The sequence below is a fragment of the Pyrgilauda ruficollis genome, unplaced genomic scaffold, assembly GCF_017590135.1.
Source record: "Pyrgilauda ruficollis isolate IOZ18807 unplaced genomic scaffold, ASM1759013v1 scaffold216, whole genome shotgun sequence".
NCBI classification, from domain to species: Eukaryota; Metazoa; Chordata; class Aves; order Passeriformes; family Passeridae; genus Pyrgilauda; species Pyrgilauda ruficollis.
This window is the reverse complement of record NW_024520984.1, coordinates 4,755-28,458: the sequence shown is the minus strand read 5'-3', so window position 1 is coordinate 28,458 and position 23,704 is coordinate 4,755. Positions and strand designations below refer to the sequence as shown.

Here is a 23,704-nt window from a genome sequence, read left to right as displayed (position 1 = left end):
CTCAAGAGCTTCACGGCTTTAAACTCTCCACGCTGGAGTTTCCATTCCTGGCAGGCACAACCCAATGTCCACAAGGGGGAAAAAAACCCCAAAAACATTCCCAAAAATTCTGTTTATCCCCTGCTGGCCCAGCAGCAGCTTCCTGAGCACATCAAGTGTTGGTCAGTGTCAAACTGCACCCAAAATCTGAGGATTTTACCCAAAGAATTTGGGGGCTCAGAGGAATTTTCAGTCTCGGGGTGGATTTTTTTTTTTTTGGGGGGGGGGGTAAATTTGCTTTCTTAGCTTATTTACCTTTGAGCGGCGCGTGCGCACAGCTCCATATGGCTCCAAGATGGCTGACACAGCGTCCGGGGGCTCCGGCACGGTAACGGCGCCTAGTCCCCGGGGCGCGGGGCCGCGAGGGCGGGTTCCTGGCGGGTTCCCGGCGGGGCCGGGCGGGGCGGCAGCGCCCGATCCCTCCGGGGTGCGGAGGCGGCCGCGGCCAGGCCGCGGAGCGTGGAGGCGGCGGGTGGAGAGAGGGAGGCGCTGATTGGCTGGAGGGTCTGAGGGGAGGCGGGGTTTGATTGGCTGAGGATGGCGCGCTCCAATTGGCTGATGGGGGTGGGGCGGGGCTTGTGGGGGGTCCTTAAAGGAGCCGCTTCCCAAAAAGTGTCTGGGAGGTTCTGTAAAGACGGTCTGTAAATATATGTACATATAAAAATATTTATATATATATATATATGTACACGTGCCCACGTGTGTATGTGAGTGTATAGGACACACACGTGTGTGTACCTGTGTTCCCGCTGTGTCACCCTTCCCATTACCTGCTCCTAAACCTTTTCCAATCCTTGCTCCATGTCCCTTCCCAGTCCCTGCTCCATGTTCCTTCCCCCTGCTCTGTGACCCTTCCCTGCTCCCAAGTCCCTGCTCCCAAGCCCTTGCATTACCTGCTCCCTGCCCCATCCCATCCCATGGATCCCATCCCATGGATCCCATCCCATGGATCCCATTCAATCTCTTCCCATCCCATGGATCCCATCCCATGGATCCCATCTCATGCCATCCCATGGATCCCATCCCATGAATCCCATCCCATGGATCCCATTCAATGGATCCCATTCAATCTCCTCCCATCCCATGGATCCCATCCTATCCCATGGATCCCCTCCCATCCCATCCCATGGATGCCATCTCATCCCATCCCATGGATCCCATTCAATGGATCCCATTCAATCTACTCCCATCCCGTGGATCCCATCCCATCCCATCCCATCCCATCCCATCTCATGGATCCCATCCTATCCCATAGATTCCCTCCCATCCCATCCCATGGATCCTATTCCATCCCATCCATCCCCTCCCATCCCAATCTCTGTTCCCTGTGCCAGCGGGCGGGCAGCAAGCAGGCGGGCACCCCCGCAGACAATTCCCATGGATCCCATGGATCCCTGTCTGTGTTTCCCTGGCAGAGGGCGGGCAGCAAGCAGGCGGGCACCCCCGCAGACAATTACCAGCTGGCGCGGCGCCGCACGCTGCAGGTGGTGGTGAGCTCGCTGCTGACCGAGGCCGGCTTCGAGAGCGCCGAGAAGGCGGCGGTGGAGACGCTCACCGAGATGATCCAGAGCTGTGAGTGCCCCCTGCCCCCCTGGGATTGCCCCCTGCCCGTCCAGGATCCGGGATCTGGGATCCTGCTCTTCACTGGCCGCTGGCCGGGCAGGGAGCTTTGAGGTCGTCGAGGGCAGCGCAGCTCTGACAGCGCCAATAAGTCTGAGCAAAAATCAGCCCCCAGTGCGAGGCACAAGTCCCTGCAATCATTCCAAGGCACAAATCCCAGAAATCTGCCCCAAATCCGAGGCACCAATCCCAAAAATCAGCCCCAAATCCGAGGCACAAATCCCTGGAATCAGCCCCCAGTGCGAGGCACAAATCCCAGAAATCTGCCCCAAATCCGAGGCACCAATCCCAAAAATAGCCCTCAATGCAAGGCACAAATCCCTGGAATCAGCCACAATCCAAGGCACCAATCCCAAAAATCAGCCCTCAATGCAAGGCACAAATCCCTGGAATCAGCCACAATCCAAGGCACCAATCCCAAAAATCAGCCCCCAGTGCGAGGCACAAGTCCCTGCAATCATTCCAAGGCACAAATCCCAGAAATCTGCCCCAAGTCCAAGGCATAAATCCCAAAAATCAGCCCCAGTCCAATGCACCAATCCCTGCAGTCACTCCAAGGCACAAATCCCTGGAATCAGCCCTAGTCCAAGGCACCACTCCCAAAAATCAGCCCCCAATTCCTGCAATCAGCCTCAATCCAAGGCACAAATCCCAAAAATTAGCCCTCAATCCAAGGCACAAATCCCAAAAATCAGCCCCCAGTCCCTGGCACAAATCCCTGGATTCACCCCCACCCCTCCCAGTTCAAGGCACCAGTCCCTGCAATCAGCCCCAATCCAAGGCACAAATCCCAAAAATCAGCACAAATCCAAGGCACCAATCCCAAAAATGAGCCCCCACTCCCTTCAATCAGTCCCCCCCAGTCCAAGGCACAAATCCCAAAAATCAGCTCCAGTCCCTGGCACCAATCCCAAAAATGAGCCCCCACTCCCTGCAATCAGTCCCCCCCAGTCCAAGGCACCAATCCCAAAAATCAGCTCCAGTCCCTGGCACGAATCCCAAAAATCAGCCCCCAGTCCCTGCAATCAGCCTTAATCCAAGGCACAAATCCCAAAGATCAGCCCCAGTCCAAGGCACCAACCCCACATCCAATCATTTTTTTAAACACCCCCATGGATGGTGACTCCACCACCTCCCTGGGCAAACCAATCCAACACTTTATCACCTTTCTGTAAAAAACTTTTCCCTGACATCCAGCCTGAATTTCCTTGGCACAGCTGCAGGCTGTGTGCTCTGGCTCTGTCAGTGCCTGCAGACAGAGCCCAGCCCCAGCTGAGCACAGGCACCTTTCAGAGCTGTGCAGGGTGAGGAGGGCACCCCTGAGTCCCCTTTTCTCCAGGTGAGCACCCCCAGCTCCCTCAGTTGCTCCTTACAGGATTTGTGTTCCAGCCCCTCTCCAGCCTCGTTGCCTCAGGAATCTCAAAGTCCTTCCCAAGCTGAGGATGCAGATTTCCCTTTGTGGCAAACACTGATTTTTTTTTTTAATCCTTAGCATCCCCAGGCTTTAATTTCAAACACACACCCTGCAAAATGCTCCATCCCTGGGGTTGTTTTTCATTCCCTGCTAAATTTGTTGACAGTCCCCATCCCTGGGGCTGCCCACGGTGGGAATGAAATCCCTGCTGGTTTTATCCTGCAGATATTTCAGAAATTGGGAGGAGTGCCAAGTCCTACTGCGAGCACACAGCCAGGACCCAGCCCACGCTCTCAGACATCGTGGTGACCCTGGTGGAGATGGGTGAGCAGCTCCCTCTTCCCACCTTTGCATTGGAAAATCTGCCCCCAAAATCTGGGATTTGGGCGGTGCCCTCTGCTGTGGCCACACACAGCTGATGGTTTTCCATGATCCTTCCCACGATCTGCTCCCTGGCTCATCCCATCCTTGTTTAATTTGGAAAAACCTCTGGATTTTGACAGGATAAATTCCTGTTTTCCTCTTTTGTCTTCCAGGCTTCAACGTGGAAACTCTTCCCGCCTACGCCAAGCGTTCCCAGAGGATGGTGATCACTGCCCGTGGGTGGGGGACCTTCCCTGGGCTGCAGGGGGCTGGGAATAGCCTGGAATTCCTCTCTGCTGCTTTCCAGGAAGCTCCTGATGAGCTTTCCGTGGGATAATCCCAGGAATTCGGGGCTGCTGTATTGGGGTGAAGGGACCCGGGTGACTCGGGAGAGCCCTCGGGGGGTTTTGTCTGCAGGGGTCAGGGGATCCCTTTTCCTTCTGGGATGCCAATCCCAAGGTCATGGCATGGCCTTGGGTGGGCTCAGAGCTTTGGGGGACCCTGGGCAGGAGGAATCCTGTGTTCTCCCTGATTCCTGCATTGTTGTCCCTGATTCCTGTGCTGTTCTCCCTGATTCCTCTGCTGTTTTCCCTGATTCCTGTATTGTTTTCCCTGATTTCTGTGCTGTTCTCCCTGATTCCTGTGTTTGTTTTCACTGATTCCTGTGTTTTCCCTGATTCCTGTGTTGTTTTCCCTGATTCCTCTGCTGTTCTCCCTGATTCCTGTGCTGTTCTCCCTGATTCCTGTGTTTGTTTTCACTGATTCCTGTGTTTTCCCTGATTCCTGTGTTGTTTTCCCTGATTCCTCTGCTGTTCTCCCTGATTCCTGTGCTGTTCTCCCTGATTCCTGTGTTTGTTTTCACTGATTCCTGTGTTTTCCCTGATTCCTGTGTTGTTTTCCCTGATTCCTCTGCTGTTCTCCCTGATTCCTGTGCTGTTCTCCCTGATTCCTGTGTTTGTTTTCACTGATTCCTGTGTTTTCCCTGATTCCTGTGTTGTTTTCCCTGATTCCTCTGCTGTTCTCCCTGATTCCTGTGCTGTTCTCCCTGATTCCTGTGTTTGTTTTCACTGATTCCTGTGTTTTCCCTGATTCCTGTGTTGTTTTCCCTGATTCCTCTGCTGTTCTCCCTGATTCCTGTGCTGTTCTCCCTGATTCCTGTGTTTGTTTTCACTGATTCCTGTGTTTTCCCTGATTCCTGTGTTGTTTTCCCTGATTCCTCTGCTGTTCTCCCTGATTCCTGTGCTGTTCTCCCTGATTCCTGTGTTTGTTTTCACTGATTCCTGTGTTTTCCCTGATTCCTGTGTTGTTTTCCCTGATTCCTCTGCTGTTCTCCCTGATTCCTGTGCTGTTCTCCCTGATTCCTGTGTTTTCCCTGATTCCTGTGTTTGTTTTCCCTGATTCCTGTGCTGTTTTCCCTGATTCCTGTGTTTTCTGTGATTCCTGTGCTGTTCTCCCTGATTCCTGTGCTGTTTTCCCTGCAGCTCCAGTGACAAACCAGCCAGTGACCCCGAAAGCCCTCACAGCTGGGCAGAACAAGCCTCACCCACCCCACATTCCCGGCCATTTCCCAGAGTTCCCAGATCCTCACACCTACATCAAGACCCCAGTGAGTGAAAACAACATTTTGTGCTGTTTGGGCTCTGTTTGAATCCCAGGAGTTGGGGTGGTTTTACTGCAGTGCTGCTGCCATCTATCCAAAATATTTCTCCTGAACTGACACATTCCTTCTTTGTGGGTTGTGGACATGCCTTGCCATCCAGAAATCAGCCAGAATCCCTGGATTTCTGTCTGATTTTTCTGCTGGTTTTTGAAGTCCAGAACCCCAGAAGTGGTTTTTTTTTTGTTTGTTTGTTTGGTTTTTTTTTTGGTTTTTTTTTTACTGCAGCACTGTGCTATTTATCCAAAGTGTTGTTTTTCCTGGCTTTGAATATTCCTTGTTTGTGGCTCGTGGACATCCCTTGGGATGGGATCCTTCCCATTACCTGCTCCCAGACCCTTCCCAGTGCAGAATCCCTGGATTTCTGCCTACTGGACTCCTGTAACTTTCCAAAGTTACTCCTGTAACTTTCCTGTAACTTTTCCACTTTTTCCTGTGGGTGCTGAAGAGCAGAGCCTGCAGCTGCTCCATCCCTGGGATGTTTGTTTGGAAGTGGAGATGCTCCATCCCTGGGAAGTTTGGGAGTGGAGCTGCTCCATCCCTGGGATATTTGGAGGTGGGGATGGAGTGAAGTTTGGAGGTGGAGCTGCTCCACCACTCCTCCATCCCTGGGATATTGGGAGGTGCAGCTGCTCCATTTCTGGGATGTTTGTTTGGAGGTGCAGCTGCCCCATCCCTGTGCATTTTGGGGGTGCGGCTGCCCCATTCCTGTGCAGTTTGGAGGTGCAGCTGCCCCATCCCTGTGCAGTTTGGAGGTGCAGCTGCTCCATCCCTGTGCAGTTTGGGGATGCAGCTCCTCTATCTCTGTGCAGTTCGGAGGTGCAGCTGCCCCATTTCTGTGCAGTTTGGAGGTGCAGCTGCCCCATTTCTGTGCAGTTTGGGGGTGCAGCTCCTCTATCTCTGTGCAGTTTGGAGGTGCAGCTGCTGAATTCCTGTGCAGTTTGGGGGTGCAGCTGCTCCATCCCTGTGCAGTTTGGAGGTGCAGCTGCTGAATTTCTGTGCAGTTTGGAGGTGCAGCTGCCCCATCCCTGTGCAGTTTGGGGGTGCAGCTGCCCCATTTCTGTGCAGTTTGGAGGTGCAGCTGCCCCATCCCTGTGCAGTTTGGAGGTGCAGCTCCTGAATTTCTGTGCAGTTTGGAGGTGCAGCTGCCCCATCCCTGTGCAGTTTGGGGGTGCAGCTCCTCCACCTCTCCTCCCTCCCGTTCTTGCCCCGCCCAGACGTACCGGGAGCCGGTGTCCGATTACCAGGTGCTGCGGGAGAAGGCGGCCTCGCAGCGCAGGGACGTGGAGAGAGCCCTCACCCGCTTCATGGCCAAGACTGGAGAGACCCAGAGCCTCTTCAAGGACGATGTCAGCACATTCCCACGTCAGTCACTGCAAGATTTCACATCCCCTTAGGGTTTGGGAATCATCCCCTGCCTGGAGTTTGAGGTGCTGGGTGTGGGAATCCTTAAAATTAGAGGGTTTTGCGAGAGGATTTAAGGATTGCCTCAATGGAAGGTTGGGGAAGGAGGGGTTTGGGGGTTAAAATGGGGAAGAAAAGCAGAAAGCAGTTCCTCAAGGTTCACTTTTTTCTCCTGGTGGAGAAGGCCTAAATCCAAATCTCATCCCAATCCTGGCTCCACCCCCTGTAACCTCACCAAGGAATTTCTTCTCCCTGACATTTTCCTGCTGCTGGAAATTTTCCCCTCTCTGCCTGCAGAGCAGATGAGGATTCCCACTTTCCCAAGGCTTGCTGGCAGCACAGCTTCATTTAAGAGAAACCCAATGTCCCAGATAATCGGGATTTTGTGGTGGAGCTCAGGAAGGATTTTCTGTGTAGGAACACTGCTGGAAACATGAAGAGATTCAGAAAATTGGGAGGCAGAGACTGCCATCTTTTAGGGATCAGAAAATTGGGAAGCAGTAGAGACTGCCATCTTTTAGGGATCAGAAAATTGGGAAGGAGAGACTGCCATCTTTTAAGGATCAGGATTTCCTTCCTGATCCTTGGGAACAGCAGGAAAAGGAAATGCATCCAAACCCAGAACCAGCGAAATGTTTGATCTCTGTAACTTAGTCCTTAATTTCTGAGGGCAAGAATTTCTCCCAGCTTCCTGACTGTGTCTCCTCTTTTCCCTGCTGCCAGTGATTGCTGCCAGGCCTTTCACTGTGCCCTACCTGACAGCTCTGCTCCCCTCCGAGCTGGAGATGCAGCAGATGGAGGAGACGGATTCCTCGGAGCAGGACGAGCAGACGGACACCGAGAACCTCCCGCTGCACATGAGCACGGTGGGGCCACCCTGGGGGGCTCCTGGGGGCCATTCCTGCAGCTTGGAAAGCTGCCTCTGCCTCCTGGGAAATGGGGAGGAATGGAACTGAGCAGTGTCAGGGCTCTCCAGTTTGGAAAACCTGGCTCTGCCTCCTGGGAAATGGGAAATGGAACTGAGCAGTGTCAGGGTTCTTGAGCTTGGAATTCTGGCTGTGTCTCCTGGGAAATGAGAAATGGAACTGAGCAGTGACAGGGTTCCCCAGTTTGGAAGATCTGGCTCTGCCTCCGGGGAGATGGGAAATGGAACTGAACAGTGTCAGGGCTCTCCAGCTTGGAATTCTGTCTTTGTTTCCTGGGAAATGGAAAATGGGAAATGGAACTGAGCAGTGTCAGGGTTCTCCAGTTTGGAAAACCTGCCTCTGCTTCCTGGGAAATGGGGAAGAATGGAACTGAGCAGTGTCAGGGCTCCCCAGTTTGGAAAACCTGGCTCTGTGTCTTGGGAAACAGGGAATAATGGAACTGAACAGTGTGAGGGTTCCTCAGTTTGGAATTCTGGCTGTGCCTCCTGGAAATGGGAAATGGAATTGAACAGTGTCAGGGTTCTTGAGCTTGGAATTCTGGCTCTGTTTCCTGGGAAATGGAACTGAACATTCTCAGGGTTCTCCAGTGTGGAATTCTGGGTGTGCCTCCTGGGAAATGGGAAGTGGGAAATGGAATTGAACAGTGTCAGGGTTCTTGAGCTTGGAGACCCTGGCTCTGTTTCATGGGAAATGGGCCTAAACATTGTCCTGGTTCTTCAGCTTGGAATTCTGGCTGTGTCTCCTGGGAAATGGGAAATGGCACTGAGCTTTGTCCTGGTTCTTCAGCTCCCTGCAGAGTTCAGTGCAGGACGAGGCTGGAGCAGGAGCTTCCAGGACATCCCAAATTTTCAGTTTCCCAAGGGATTTTCCTGCCTCACAAACCAGGAGGCCTGGCCTCTAACGCAGCTCCTCGTGTGCTTGCTGGTTGATTGTCCATCCTGCCCGCGGGTTCTGGGCTTGGACCTTGGAATCCTGCATGGTTTGGGATGTGAGGGACCACAAAAACCTTGTCCCATGTGCAGGGACCCCTTCCCCTATCCCGGGATTGCTCCAGCCTGGCTTTGGACTCTCCCAGGGAGGCAGCAGCCAGGCATCCTGTGAGCAGAAGCATTTCTAAGCCTGGCTTTGTTGTAGGAATGTGCCCCCTAATGCCAGAGTGGCAAAACTAACCTTTGTCCCCAAAAAAGGAACAAAGCCCAGAAGTTTCTCTCAACGATTAGGTGAAAAGCCACCACATAGGGCCTGAGGGACTTCACCAAACACCAGAGAACATTAAGTGGATGGAAGCCAAAAAGTCCCGCCCGATCAATCGAGTGGAAAAGAACAGAACAAAAGAGAAGAGGGGCTTTTGTGAAGTGTTTCGACCAGGAGCAGACCTCTGCACCTGGCTCGAGTTTTTCTGTTTGTTATTTTGCCTTTTATTAAACCTTTTTTGTTTCTAACACCGCAGCAGAAGCCATCCTGCTTATTTTATGCCCCCAAAGAACACCTGAGCTATCCTTGGGTGCATTAAGTTTTTTTCGAGAGCTTACAAGAACCGGCCCGGGAAAAACAATTTAATACTTTGTGTTTTTTTATTGTTTTTTCCGTGCCAGGAGGACGCAGGAGCCGAGAAGGAGAACACCTCAGTGCTGCAGCAGAGCAGCTCCCTGGCAGGCAGCAGGAACGGCGAGGAGAACGTCATCGACAACCCCTACCTGCGGCCCGTGAAGAAACCCAAAATCCGCAGGAAGAAGTGAGGGGGGACCCGAAATCCCCCTGGGAATTCCCGTGGGATTCCGGCCAGGGCTCAGGAGGGGCAGCCCAGCTGAGGGGGGACCCGAAATCCCCCTGGGAATTCGCCTGGGATTCCAGCCAGGGCTCAGGAGAGGCAGCCCAGCTGAGGGGGGACCCGAAATCCCCCTGGGAATTCCCGTGGGATTCCGGCCAGGGCTCAGGAGAGGCAGCCCAGCTGAGGGGGGACCCGAAATCCCCCTGGGAATTCGCCTGGGATTCCAGCCAGGGCTCAGGAGAGGCAGCCCAGCTGAGGGGGGACCCGAAATTCCCCTGGGAATTCCCGTGGGATTCTGGCCAGGGCTCAGGAGGGGCAGCCCAGCTGAGCGGGGACCTCTCCGTGGTGAACTCCGCTCCCACCCTGGTCTCCCTCTGCTCGCTGCTCCAGGAAATCCAGCTGGGAATTCCCTGGGGGAATTCGGCTCCCGCTGCGGGGATTTAATTTCTGAAGGGCTGAGGGACACGGGGCTCGGGGGGCTTGGATTTGGAGAACCCAGGGACTGGATTTGGATTTGGAGAACCCAGGGACTGGATTTGGGATTGGATTTGGAGGACCAAAGGGTTGGATTTGGATTTGGAGGACACAGGGATTGGATTTGGGTTTGGACTTGGAGAACCCAGGGACTGGATCTGGATTTGGAGGACACAGGGATTGGATTTTAATTTGGGTTTGGAGAACCCAGGGACTGGATTTGGGATTGGATTTGGAGGACCAAAGGGTTGGATTTGGATTTGGAGGACACAGGGATTGGATTTGGGTTTGGACTTGGAGAACCCAGGGACTGGATCTGGATTTGGATTTGGAGGACACAAGGGCTGGAGCTGTGGGACCCAGGGCTTGGATTTGGATTACCCAGCCTTTATTTCCTTTATTTTACCCCTTTATTTCCTTTATTTCCTCCCTTTATTCCCTTTATTTCACCCCATTTTTGTCTGTATTTCACCTCTTTATTTCCTCCCTTTATTCCCTTTATTCCCTCCCTTTATTTCCTTTATTTCCTCTCTTTATTCCCTTTATTTCACCCCTTTTTTGCCTTTATTCCCTCCCTTTATTCCCTTTATTTCCTTTCTTTATTCCCTTTATTTCACCCCATTTTTGCCTTTATTTCACCCCTTTATTTCTTTATTTCACCCCACTGTTGTCGTTATTGGCTGGTTCTGGAGGGTTTTGCTTTCATTTCCCTTCAGCATTTTCTTAGGTAAAATAAAGAAAAAAAATTATTTTTTTGGGTTAAAAAAAGCCAAAAAAAAAAGGTTTTCTTTGGTTTCTTTGGAAAACCCACTTGGGTTTTCTTTAACAAAAATATGGGTTTCAATTTCCATCAGAAAAAGCTCCTGAGCTTTGATCCAATCTCCCAAAAATCCCAATTTCTCCTCCATGCAGTGAAAAGCATCCCCCCTCTTCCCCCATCACCCAGGGAGGACAAAAATTTTTTAAAAAAAGGTTTTTTTTTCAATGATTTCCTGCCAAAAAAATCAGAAATTAAATCTCAAACTCCCCCCCCCTTCTGCTGGTGCCTTGCTTGTACAGAGTGCAAAATGTACAGAAATTACCCTGTAAATGTTTGTATATATCCAAAAATTTTATCTTTTTTTAACTTTTCTTTTTCGTTTTCTGCAAGGAGAAAAATCCCTTGCTGGGTAGGGAAAAAAAAAAAGAAAAAAAAATGGAATGAAAATTGTAGTTTTTATGTTCAAAATAAAAGAAATTTGATTTCCTTACGAGCAAATTGTGATTTTTGTGTTCATCAAAAAGGAATAATAATAATAATTATTTGGTAAAGGCATTTAGTATTATTATGTTCCTTCATTAATTTAAAAATTAAAATGATAAAATTTAAATTAATAAATTAAAATTTCATAAATATTAATTTAATAAAGGAACATAATTCATGATGTTCACAATAAAAGGAATTTTATCTCTTATGAGATAAATTTTAATTGTTAATTAAATGATTTTTAATTAAATTAACAATTATTGAATTTGAATTAGCAGCTGGGTTTGGAAATACAGAAATGAAAGGTTTGAGGGGAGAACAGCTGCCCCAGCAGCAGGAGCTTTCTGTTTCAGGCCACGTTTATTTTTGTGATTCTCACTTTCAAGCTTCTTAAATTAATTTTTTTTTAAAATTAAAAATATTTTTATTTCAGCAGGGAAGGAGCCAAAATGTAAAAATCCTCCCGTCCCAACCCGGCCTCTTTCCCTCAGATGTTTTCAGGGTGATATTTTGGGCACAAAACCAAAAAATTCTCTGAGTGTTAGAATTTGAAATGGGAATTCTTGGGAAATTATTGGGTTTATAAAATGATTTGGTTTATAAAATTATTTGGTATGTAAAATATTTATAAGATATAAAATTATTTGGTATATAAAATTATTTGGTACATAAAATTCTTGGGTGTATAAAATTATGTGTTTATAATCTAAAATTCAGAATTTAAGATTGAATTTGAGGCTTTAAAAAACTTTAAGTACTAAAAATGAAAACACAGATTTATAGTTTAGAGACATGTTAAACTAAGGAAAAGCAAGTTTACAATTTGAATTTTTACTTTGTTTTTATATATTTTAAAATATTTATATATTATATTTTTATATATTATTATTTTATTTCAATCCATTAGCTTAAAATATTTTTTAAAAACATATCTCTGACACTTTTAAAAGACATGAAAACATTTTCAAATATTTGAAATATTTTAAAACGCTTTAAATAAATATTTTAAATATTTAAATAAATAAATATTTTATTTAAATCAATATTTTAAATATTTTAAAACACCTTCCAACTATTTGAAAACCAATTCCGGAGTTGGATTTCTCCCCAAGTGAAAATTGAGCAGAGCAAATTAAAAACATTAAAAACCATTTAAAACCTTCAAAAAGCCTTTAAAATCTTTGATTTATTCATCCTGCTGCTGCGGGTGAGCGTCCCCAAATAAAGATATTTCTGCTCAGCCGTGGTACAGCTTCAGGTACGCCTCTCTGCCTTGGTTCTTCTGGAATTTTTTATCCACAGTCATCTAAAAAAACCCCAAATTTTCATTAAAAACAATAAAAACGCGGCAGAAAATGAAGGGGTGAGACCGAAAATTGGGATTGAAATGAGATTTTTCCACCAGCAGAGCCAGTGGAGGCCACACTGTGATCCTTTTGGGGTGGAAATTGGAGAAAAATTCTGAGGGAAAAGGGTTTTTTTGGGAGGGTTTTGCCAGCAGGGATTGTTTGAGAGAAAATCACTTTGTGTTTTGTGCCCTGGGCGGGGGAAAATGCCAAAAAAATACCAAAAAATTGCGGAAGTGTGAAGGAAAAAAGGGATTTTTTTTTCTCTCAGGAGGAGGAAAAAAGAATAAAACAGGGAAAATGGGAAGTGATAAGGGAATTTTTTATCTCTCAGAAGGTTTGAGGTAGGAAAGGATAAAAAAAGGCGGAGGAAATGGGAAATAAAAAGGAAATTTTCTGTCTCAGAAGCAGGAAAGTACAATAAAATAGTGAAAATATGGAGTAAAAAGGAATATTCCTGTCTCAAAAGCAGGAAAGGAAAATAAAACAGTGAAAATATGAAGAAAAAAGGAAATTTCCTCTCTCAAAAGCAGGAAAGTACAATAAAATAGTGAAAATATGGAGTAAAATGAAATTTCCTGTCTCAAAAGCAGGAAAGGACGGCAAAACAGTGAAAATGGGAAGTGAAAAAAGAGAATTTTCTGTCTCAGAAGCAGGAAAAGAAAACAAAACAGTGAAAATACAAAGAAAAAAGGAAATTTCCTCTCTCAGAAGCAGGAAAGGACAATAAAATACTGAAAATATGAAGTAAAAAGGGAAATTTCCTGTCTCAAAAGCAGGAAAGGACAACAAAACAGTGAAAACGGGAAGTGAAAAAAGGGAATTTTCTGTCTCAGAACACTGAGGCAAAAAGGGATAACAAAACAGTGAAAATATGAAGGAAAAAGGGAATTTCCTGCCTGCAAAGCCCGGAGCCTTCCTCACCTTCTGCACCTGCATCTTCACCATCCTGGGCTCCGGCTGCGGCAGCGCGCCGCGCGCGGGAGCGCCGAAGGCGCCGGGCCACGCCACCTTCCTGCCGAGAGACTCCGGGATGTCGTAGGTGCCAGGCCTGCAGGGAGCGGGGTTTTGGTTATTTCTGTCGTTTATTTGGTGAAATGTGTTTGGGCCGAGTCTCGGGGGTGGTTTTGGTTGAGGTGAAACGGCGGAGGAATTCCAGCGGTGAATGGAATGTCCTCAGTGTTGTAGATATTCTAGAATATTCTGATGTTGACTCAAAGAATTGCGGCGTTAACTTGGGTGTTGTAATAGTAAGCAAAATGTTTTGATGTTAGCCAAAATGTCCCAATGTTAACCAAAATATTCCAATGTTATCTAAAATATCCCAGTGTTATCCAAAATATCCCAGTGTTAACCAAAATGTGCCAATATTAACCAAAATATTCCAATATTATCTAAAATATCCCAGTGTTATCCGAAATATCCTAATGTTAAGCAAAAAATTCCAATATTAACCAAAATATCCCAGTATTGGCCAAAATATCCCAGTGTAATCCAAAATATCCTAATGTTAAGCAAAAAATTCCAATATTAACCAAAATATCCCAGTGTTAACCAAAATGTGCCAATATTAACCAAAATATTCCAATACTAATCTAAATATTTTAAAATTATCCAAAAATATCTCAATGTTAATGAAAATATCCCAATGTTAACCAAAATGTCCCAATATTACCCAAAATATCCTCATATTAACCAAAATGTCCCAATATTAACCTAAATGTCCCAATATTGCCCAAAATCTCCCCATATTAACCAAAAGATCCCACTATTAATCAAAATATCCTAATTTTAAGCAAAATATCCCAGTATTATCCAAAATATCCCAATGGTAACCAAAATGTCCCAATGCCAACCAAAAAATTCCAACATTAACCTAAATATTCTAATGTTAATCAAAAAATTTGAGTGCTGATCAAAACGTCCCAATATTAATCAAAATATCCCAAGGTTAACAAAAAAATTCTAATATTAACCTAAATATTCCAATATTAACCTAAATATTCCAAAATCACCCCATATTAAGCAAAAGATCCCAATATTAATCAAAATATCCTAATGTTAACCAAAAAAAGTCCAGTATTAACTTAAATTATCCAACACATCCCGGCGTTAACCAAAATGTCCCAATATTAACCAATATTTTTTGACATCTAAAGCTTCTTTTTTTGGAGATAAAAAAACCTTTTTGGAGATAAAACATTTTCGGAGACAAAACACTTCATTTTAGCCATAAAAAAACCTCATTTTTGAACATGGAAAAACTGCTTTTTTGGACACGTAAAAGCTACTTCTGGCGCATAAAAAATTTCTTCTTGGAGATAAAAATAATAATTTTGGGGATGAAAGGATTTTTGTTTTTCAGTGAGTGCGGAACTGCGCTTACCCCGGGTAGCGGTCGCGGTCCAGGAGGCGGTTGGGGAAGCGGGGGCTGCTGGAGCAGAACGGGGCCGGGGCCGGGCCGGGCCGGGGGCGCCGCGGCTGCTCCGGGAAGGGCCCGTAGGCGGCGGGGCCGGGAGTGCCGCTCTGCGGGAATCACCGGGAATGCGGCCCGAAACCGCACGCTCCCAGCGGGAATTCGGCATTCCCGCCCCCAATTCGGCATTCTCGCCCCGAATTCGGTATTCCCACCCAAAATTCCACATTCCCAACCAAAATTCCACATTCCCAACCAAAATTCCACATTCCCAACCAAAATTCCACATTCCCAACCAAAATTCCACATTCCCACCCCAAATTCCCACCCAAAACTCCATATTCCCACCCCAAATTCCACTTTCCCACCCAAAATTCCAGCCAGGCCACAGCGCAGCCGGGCTGGGGAATATTTTGGCTGCTTTCCCCTGGCTTTTTGCTGCTTTTCCCCTGTTTTTTGGTCGCTTTCCCCCTCTTTTTCCCTGTTTTTTCCCCTGCTTTCCCCTTCTTTTTTCCCTGCTTTTCCCCTCGTTTTTGCTGCTTTTTCCCTATTTTTTTTTTTCTTTTTGCTGCTTTTCCCCTGTTTTTGGCTGCTTTTCCCGTTTTGTTTTGCTGCTTTTCCCCTGCTTTTTTCTTGCTTTTTCCCTGTTTTTTTCCATTTGGCATTCCCACCCTGAATTCGGCATTCCCACCCCCAATTTGGCATTCTCACCCAGAATTCGGCATTCCCACCCAAAATTCAGCATTCCCACCCCCAATTCGGCATTCTCACTCCAAATTCCCAACGAAAATTCCCACCCAAAACTCCACATTCCAACCCCAAATTCGGCATTCTCACCCCACATTCCCACTCAAAACTCCACATTCCCAACCAAAATTTGGCATTCCCAACCAAAATTCGGCACTCCCACGCCAAAATTCCACATTCCCAACCAAAATTCCACATTCCCACCCCAAATTCCCACCCAAAACTCCATATTCCCACCCCAAATTCCACTTTCCCACCCAAAATTCCAGCCAGGCCATGGCGCAGCCGGGCTGGGGAATATTTTGGCTGCTTTCCCCTGGCTTTTTGCTGCTTTTCCCCTGTTTTTTGGTCACTTTCCCCCTCTTTTTCCCTGTTTTTTCCCCTGCTTTCCCCTTCTTTTTTCCCTGCTTTTTCCCTCGTTTTTGCTGCTTTTTCCCTATTTTTTTTTTTCTTTTTGCTGCTTTTCCCCTGTTTTTGGCTGCTTTTCCCGTTTTGTTTTGCTGCTTTTCCCCTGCTTTTTTCTTGCTTTTTCCCTGTTTTTTTCCTTGCTTTTCCCCTTCTTTTTTGGCTGCTTTTCCCCTGGTTTTTTTTGCTGCTTTCCCCCTGATTTCCCCCTGCTTTCCCCTTCTTTTTTCCCTGCTTTTCCCCTGTTTTTCCTTGCTTTCCCCTCTTTTTTGTCTGCTTTTCCCCTGTTTTTTTTTTTTTTTTCTGCTTTTCCCCTTTTTTTTTGGCTGATTTTCCCCTGGTTTTTTGCTGCTTTTTCCGTCTTTTTTTGGTTTTTTTTTTTTTCTTTTTGCTGCTTTCCCCCTGATTTCCCCCTGCTTTCCCCTTCTTTTTTCCCTGCTTTTCCCCTGGCTTTTTTTGCTGCTTTCCCCCTGATTTCCCCCTGCTTTCCCCTTCTTTTTTCCCTGCTTTTCCCCTGGCTTTTTTTGCTGCTTTCCCCCTGATTTCCCCCTGCTTTCCCCTTCTTTTTTCCCTGCTTTTCCCCTGTTTTTTTGCTGCTTTTTCCCTCTTTTTTTGGTTTTTTTTTTTTTCTTTTTGCTGCTTTTCCCCTGCTTTTTTCTTGCTTTCCCCCTCTTTTTTCCCTGCTTTTCCCCTGGCTTTTTTTGCTGCTTTCCCCCTGATTTTCCCCTGCTTTCCCCTTCTTTTTCGGCTGCTTTTCCCCTCTTTTTTTGCCGTTTTTTCCTCTTTTTGGCGCTCCCCTCACCTGAGCCTTCTGCGGGAAGCGCGGGGCCGTCCTGGCTCCCACCACGTAGCCCAGGGTGCTCAAGGGCCGGCTGCTCACGGATGATTGCAGGACGTTACTCTGCAGTTTGGGGGCCAAAACCATTTCTTGACATTCTTTAAAGGCATCCTTTGCAGGGCAGAATTACCTGAGCAGCAAATGTTAATCCTAATAGGGTTATTCCTAATTATTCCCTTAATTTCTGACTATTGCAGAGCCTTGAGCACCAGTTGGAAAAGGAGATAATTCCTTTTTCCAGGAAAATTTCCTTTTTCCATCTTGCAGTGGATTTGCATGAGCAGCAGATACTATTCCTATAAAACTTATTCCTAATTATTCCCTTGATTTCTCACTATTCCAGAACATCAAGGATTGGTTGGGAAAGGAGATAATTCCTTTTTCCAGGAAAATTTCCTTTTTCCATCCTGCAGTGGGTTTGCATGGGCAGGAGTGCATGATATTTTTCCTATTAAACTTATTCCTAATTATTCCCTTAATTTCTGACTATTCCAGAACCTCAAGGATCAGTTGGGAAAGGAGATAATTCCTTTTTCTAAGAAAATTTCCTTTTTCCATCCTGCAGTGGGTTTGCATGAGCAGCAGATACTTTTCCTATTAAACTTATTCCTAAAAATTCCCTTAATTTCTGACTATTGCAGAGCCTGGAGTAGAGGAGATCATTCCTTTTTCCAGGAGGATGTGGGACATCCTGCAGTGGGTTTGCAGGGCACAATTACCTGAGCAGCAAATGCTATTCCTAATAGAGTTATTCCTAATTATTACCTTAATTTCTCACTATTGCAGAGCCTCAAGGGTCGGTTAGGAAAGGAGATAATTCCTTTTTCCAGGAAAATTTCCTTTTTCCATCCTGCAGCAGGTTTGCAGGGCAGGATTGCAGCATGAAAAGCAGATACTTTTCCTATTAAACTTATTCCTAATTATTCCCTTAATTTCTCACTATTGCAGAGCCTCAGGGATCAGTTGGGAAAGGAGATAATTCCTTTTTCCAGGAAAATTTCCTTTTTCCATCCTGCAGTGGGTTTGCAGGGCCGGAGTGCATGGTACTATTCCCATTAAACTGATTCCTAATTATTCCCTTAATTTCTCACTATTGCAGAGCCTCAAGGATTGGCTGGGAAAGGAGATAATTCCTTTTTGCAGGAAAAATTCCTGTTTCCATCTTCCTGTTTTCCAAATCCATGCAGTGCACTTGCATGAGCAGCAGATACTTTTCCTATTAAACTTATTCCTAACAATTCCCTTAATTTTTCACTCTTCCAGAGCCTGGAGTAAATGAGATAACTCCTTTTTCCAGAAGGACGTGGGACATCCTGCAGTGGGTTTGCAGGGCAGGAGTGCATGTTACTATTCCCATTAAACTTATTCCTAATAATTCCCTTAATTTCTGACTATTCCAAAGCCTGGAGTAAATGAGATAACTCCTTTTTCCAGAAGGATGTGGGACATCTTGCAGTGGGTTTGCAGGGCAGGAATGCAGCATGAAAAGCAGATACTATTCCCATTAAACTTATTCCTAATAATTCCCTTAATTTCTGACAATTCCAAAGCCTGGAGTAAAGGAGATAATTCCTTTTTCCAGGAAAACTTCCTTTTTCCATCCTGCAGTGGGTTTGCATGAGCAGGAGTGCATGTTACTATTCCCATTAAACTTATTCCTAACAATTCCCTTAATTTCTGACCATTCCAGAGCCTGGAGTAAAGGAGCTAATTCCCTTTCCCAGGAGGATGTGGGACATCTCCCAGCAGGTTTTCAGGGCAGGAGTGGCCCTGTAACTCCTGTTCCTCCCATAACAGACCCCGAAATGAAGGAAGAGCTCACCTGTGGCCCCAGGTAGGAGCCTGGCCCCAGCGAGGGGCTGCCCCTCACCCCCAGCCCCTCGATGCCCAGCCTGTCTGGGGCACAGTGGTACGGGAACATCTTCCGTTCTTGAGTCGTCCCAAAGGAGATGGGCTTGGCCACAGCTGGGGGACGGGCACAGGGAAATGCCAGAGGTGGGATAGACAGGGAAAAAAAAGAGAGAAAAGAGAAAAAAGGGTGACCACGGGCTGCTCTCTGCCTTCATCCCCCTGGCCTGGGGTGTTTGAGAGGGCTCTGCCCTCTGCTCAAAGCCACGAGGGGCTGGGAGGAATCTGGGATTTGTCTTTCCAAACAAGCTGTGGGTCTGCTGGTAGATAAAACCAGCACTGGGAGATAAAAGAAACGATGGGAAGGATTCCACTGGTGGATGAATGGGGAAAAAAGATATTTGCCTTTACAAATAAACTTTAGGTTGGCTGTTAAATGAAACTGGATATTGAAATAATCAATAAATAATCAAACTGGATATTGAAATAATAAAGAAACAGTGGGGGAAAACCCTAAATTCCACAAGAATTAAAAATGAAAAGGGAGGGTTGTACATTAGAGGGAAACCTCTGGTATTAGAGAAGTTTTGGGAAGTCTGAACATATCAAGTACCTCAGAAATGGGGAAAGAGAGAGAGAAATTGGGATAAAAAGGAGGCTGCATCCTCCAAAAGTTGGAGAGACCCCAGGGAATGCCCCACGGCCTCTCCCTTCATTGCAATAAAGTCAAAGCACCCCTCTGTCTCCCCTTTGGACACAAACCTCTGATGTTTGTGCGCTAATATTCCTGGCAGCGCTGATTTTTCCCAGCCTGAGCAGGGAATTGGGATCTGAGAAGATCCTGCAGAAGCTGCTGGCATCAGGGGGTGAAGGAGAAGAAGCCCTGGGTGCCCCGTGCCCGGGCAGCTCTCACCTTTGGCGTCGTGCCGCGCTGCCATCCCGGCCTGGCACGGCTGCAGGGGGGTGGCAGCAGGGGCAGGGAGCGGGGAGCAGCCCAGGGTTGGGCATTTCCCTCTGGAATGCGCTGGGCTGGCTCCGGGAGCAGCCTGGCCTTGTGAGGTCACAGCCCTGGCGGTGGGACAGCGGCTCCTGCCTCGGTTCCCATGGCACTGCCAGGGTGGGGCAGCAAAAAAATCCCCGGCTGGGAGGAAATGCAAGCCCTGCCCCGAGCACAAGTGTGAGGGTTAGAGATACAGGCTATAACATTGGCTTTTTGCAAATATTAAAATGCATTTTATATGGGTGATGCCAAAGTAACTTTGTTATAAAGATACAGTTTTTATTTCTGTTGTTAATTAAGCTTAGACATAGTAGTGAAATAGAGAATAGTGAATTTTGTGTTAAAATGCCTGCTTGGATGGGATAACACCCAGTGAACAGGACGAGGACACCTGCACAGACCTGCCCAGCATCAGCATCTGCTGCCTGCAGACAGTGTGGAGCAAGGCCAGACCGAGTGATAAAGAGAAGGAGCCCAGGAACACACCTGCTCTAAAAAGGCAGACCAAGGAGGGGCCATGAAAATAGCTCCTGAATATGTAAACCGGTTTATGGATATGCATAAGGGTCTGTGAATATGCTCCAGGATGATGTAATTAAAAGGTAATTTTTAAAAGGTATTTAAGGGGTATCCCCGAGGATAACAGGGTGCTCTGGCTGACCCAATAACCTTTGTCCTTGTCTCCTATTGGCCTTCATTAAACTTTTTACATTTCCACAGGAAAGTTTTTCACCTGAACATCCTGGGAGAATCAGGAAGCGACAAAATACAAAGGACGAGCTGAAGCAGGAAGTTGTTGGTTTTGAGTAAAGCTTTATTGAATCATTGTGTGCAATGGGATCAGAGGGATCACTGGGCTGGATCAGGATCAGGATCAGGATTGGGATCAGGATCGGGATCAGGATCAGGATGTGTCACCGGCCCTGCAGCTCCTCCTGCACTCCCACTGCCACCTGCACCTCCAGCAGCTGCAGGGACGTGAGGACTGTGCTGTGCAGCCTGGAAAAAAACAGGATTTTCCTTGGTGTGGTAGATGAGGAATGCCATGGCTGACTCTCACAATTAAAAGGCAAATGTCATGTATATCTGTTAGGAGAAGTTTTATAGATTTATAGTTATGTTTTACCCCCCCCACCTTGTGTTGTTTTCAGGGGGTGGCCCGGGTTTGGGACATTTGGGAGGGTGGGATTGTTACTATGGCAACAGCTGACCTGCAATCAAGACTTAAGGAAGTGATCACCACCACTGGACAGCAAAGAAGGAGTTGATGGACAGAACTTTGGACAGAGCTAAAGGGTTAAAAGGCAAAACCTCCATTGTGTGGGTGAGCACATGCTCGGGAAAACACCCTTTAATATTTTCTCTATTCAGTCTTGCGTTATATTTTTGATAAGGTTTAAATAAACCCTATAAATTTTTTGGAAGTGAGCGAGAGACACACTGGGGAAGGGATGACGTTTGCAATGCCCCCCTTGCACCCCTTTGGGGCACACAGCCCGTGTCCCTCCTGTCACTCACTGCCCGTTCACAGCCCCAGGCCCCTCTTCAGGCTGGAGATCAGGGGGTATTTGCCCTGGTGGCAGAAGGTGCCAGTGAAGTCATCCAGGTCGATGGTCCACACCATGGCTCCTCCAAAGTTGTTCTTCTTCAGCCAGTCCACCTGTGGGGAGGAAAATCCCGCTGAGCCCCAGGAGCTGATCCCACAGGAGGCTCTGGTCCCATCCCAGCCCGGCCCTGCTGCCCCAGACCTTGAGGCCAAAGCTCTTCTCGTTGTCGTAGCCGACCCACTCGCTGCCCTTGTAGGCGTAGGGGACATCCTCGGGGGCATCCCAAGCCTGGGTGGCTCCAGAGCTCAGGAAGGTGCAGATCTGGGAGAAAGAGCAGTGGGAATGTGAGCCAGGTTAGGAACTCTGTGCTGGGAAGTGCCAGCAGTGTCTGTGCTGTCCCTGCAGTGCCAACAGTGTCCGGCTGCCCTGGCAGTGCCAGCAGTGTCTGGGTTATCCTGGCAGTGCCGGCAGTGTCTGTGCTGTCCCTGCAGTGCCAGCAGTGTCTGTGCTGTCCCGGCAGTGCCAGCAGTGGCCGGGTTGTGCTGGCAGTGCCAGCAGTGTCTGTGCTGTCCCTGCAGTGCCAGCAGTGTCTGTGCTGTCCCGGCAGTGCCAGCAGTGGCCGGGTTGTGCTGGCAGTGCCAGCAGTGTCTGTGCTGTCCCTGGCAGTGCCAGCAGTGTCTGTGCTGTCCCTGCAGTGCCAGCAGTGTCCGGCTGCCCTGGCAGTGCCAGCAGTGTCTGTGCTGTCCTGGCAGTGCCAGCAGTGGCCGGGTTGTGCTGGCAGTGCCAGCAGTGTCTGTGCTGTCCCTGGCAGTGCCAGCAGTGTCTGTGCTGTCCCTGCAGTGCCAGCAGTGTCCGGCTGCCCTGGCAGTGCCAGCAGTGTCTGTGCTGTCCTGGCAGTGCCAGCAGTGGCCGGGTTGTGCTGGCAGTGCCAGCAGTGTCTGTGCTGTCCCTGCAGTGCCAGCAGTGTCCGGCTGCCCTGGCAGTGCCACCAGTGTCCGGCTGCCCTGGCAGTCAGGGTGAGCCCTCACACACCTCGTAGTAAGCCAGGAGCCCGGCCTCCCTGGTGTAGGGTCCTGCGGGGCCAGGCCCGGAGCTGGGGGCGCCGATGGCGGTGTTGGATGGGCTCTGCAGGGTGAAGCTCTTTCCATAGGTTGGGAATCCCACCAGCAGCTTCTGAGCTGGGGCGCCGTTGTTCTTCCAGTAGTTCATGGCGTATTCCTGGAAAAGGCAGCGCGGTTCAGGCTGTGCTGTGGCAGAGGCAGCCCCGGGCCAGAGGCCCCAAAGGCACTCACAACGCTGAAGGTGCTGCCGCTGTCGAACAGGGGGCTGTTCTCGCCCGTGGAGCCGTCCCAGGGCCCGTGGAAGTCGTAGGTCATGACGTGGATGTAATCCAGGTACCTGCGAGGAGCGGGGCTGTGTCCTCACCTGAGGCACCCCAGCTGGGGCTGCCCATCACCCCCACAGCCCCTGCACTTGGGGTCCCTCAGGGGCTTTCACTGCCAGGAACCCACCCCAGTGCCACCAGGGACCCCGGGCTGGTCACTCACTTGCCCAGCTCGGCGATCTCGTAGCCAGACTGGATGGTGGAAAGTCCTCCTGCCACAGCGGCGGTGACCATGAGCCGGGGCCTGTTGGTCTGTTGGGCTTCCTGCTCGAAGGCTGCCAGCAGCTCCTGAGGGATCCAAGGCACAGGAATCACCTGGGGGCTCGGGGCTGAGGCTTTGCAGACACCCAGGGCTCAGAGGGCAGAGCTGTGGCCGGCAGAGCCTGGAGCCAAGCCCACCTTAACCAGGACGGTGAAGAGAGACTTGTCCTGGGCAGGGCTGCCCCTGGAGCCGGGATACTCCCAGTCCAGATCCAGCCCGTCGAATCCATACTGGCGCAGGAACCTGACCACGGAGTTGATGAAGGTCTGGCGGTTCTGGGGTGTGGAAACCATGGTGGAGAACCTGGACAAGCAGAGCGGGACCGAGGTGGGGTTGGAATCCAGCCTCTTCCTGCTTTCCCTCCCTCTCCCGGGAGTCATTATTGGAAAGAGCTGGTTTGAACTCACTTCTGTGTGCCGAAATTCCATCCTCCAATGGCCAGCAGGGTCTTCAGGTTCCTGTTCCTGCAAGGGAAGGGACAGGAACCGGAGTGACGCCAAGGGTTTGGTCTCACCATGCCCTTTGCAGCCTGGATGCATTGGTGGAAAAAGCCAAGGGGCAACAGGCAGCACCCAGAACCACTGTCCTCGAGCTCAGGGGACAGGGCTGTCCCCATGCCCTGCCCAGAGGGAGCAGAGCCCTGCTGAGGCTCCCGGCACTCACTGGTTCTTGAGGCCGTTGAAGGACTTGTACAGCGTCTCGTCGTTCCACTCGTAGGTGGTGATCTCGTTGTTGTTCATGCCGGCGAAGGCGTAGATCAGGTGGCTGCACAGGTTGGGGTCGATGTTCTCAGGGGTGTATCTACCCTCACCAGGCCTGTACTGGGCCCAGTTGGTGAAGTAACAGGTCAGCACATAGGCAGTGCCTGCGGGGAGACAGCGGCCATGCAGGGGCTGCCGTGCCCGGGCACGGCCCGGCCCCTGGGCACGGCCCGGCCCCGGGCACGGCCCGGCCCCGGGCACGGCATCCCCCGCTGCTGCCGGGCCGGGCCGGGCCC

The 23,704-nt window shown here is 48.8% G+C and overlaps 3 protein-coding genes across 3 annotated transcripts; 1 reads left to right on the top strand and 2 right to left on the bottom strand.

Annotated features, from left to right (window-relative positions):
* The first annotated feature begins 308 nt into the window (after nucleotides 1-308).
* On the top strand, nucleotides 309-9,989 carry TAF8 (TATA-box binding protein associated factor 8). The gene is made up of 8 exons (XM_041468290.1): nucleotides 309-367; nucleotides 1,455-1,611; nucleotides 3,299-3,397; nucleotides 3,610-3,672; nucleotides 4,918-5,042; nucleotides 6,311-6,458; nucleotides 7,221-7,363; nucleotides 9,019-9,989. Exons 1-8 carry the CDS (start codon nucleotides 335-337, stop codon nucleotides 9,160-9,162), a joined length of 912 nt encoding a protein of 303 aa, XP_041324224.1. The 5' UTR covers nucleotides 309-334; the 3' UTR covers nucleotides 9,163-9,989.
* A 2,162-nt stretch (nucleotides 9,990-12,151) lies between these two features.
* Nucleotides 12,152-19,452, bottom strand: PIFO (primary cilia formation). The gene is made up of 6 exons (XM_041468284.1): nucleotides 19,428-19,452; nucleotides 18,489-18,631; nucleotides 16,631-16,729; nucleotides 14,647-14,786; nucleotides 13,185-13,311; nucleotides 12,152-12,220 (listed from the first exon to the last, which is right to left on the bottom strand). The coding sequence occupies exons 1-6, from the start codon at nucleotides 19,450-19,452 to the stop codon at nucleotides 12,152-12,154; spliced, it is 603 nt and encodes a 200-aa protein (XP_041324218.1).
* Nucleotides 19,453-20,460: 1,008 nt separating this feature from the next.
* On the bottom strand, nucleotides 20,461-23,674 carry CHIA (chitinase acidic). Its single transcript, XM_041468283.1, has 10 exons — nucleotides 23,651-23,674; nucleotides 23,371-23,600; nucleotides 23,115-23,171; nucleotides 22,845-23,010; nucleotides 22,609-22,733; nucleotides 22,354-22,459; nucleotides 22,094-22,279; nucleotides 21,263-21,382; nucleotides 21,033-21,174; nucleotides 20,461-20,513 (listed from the first exon to the last, which is right to left on the bottom strand). Exons 1-9 carry the CDS (start codon nucleotides 23,672-23,674, stop codon nucleotides 21,040-21,042), a joined length of 1,149 nt encoding a protein of 382 aa, XP_041324217.1. The 3' UTR covers nucleotides 20,461-20,513; nucleotides 21,033-21,039.
* Nucleotides 23,675-23,704: the final 30 nt, after the last annotated feature.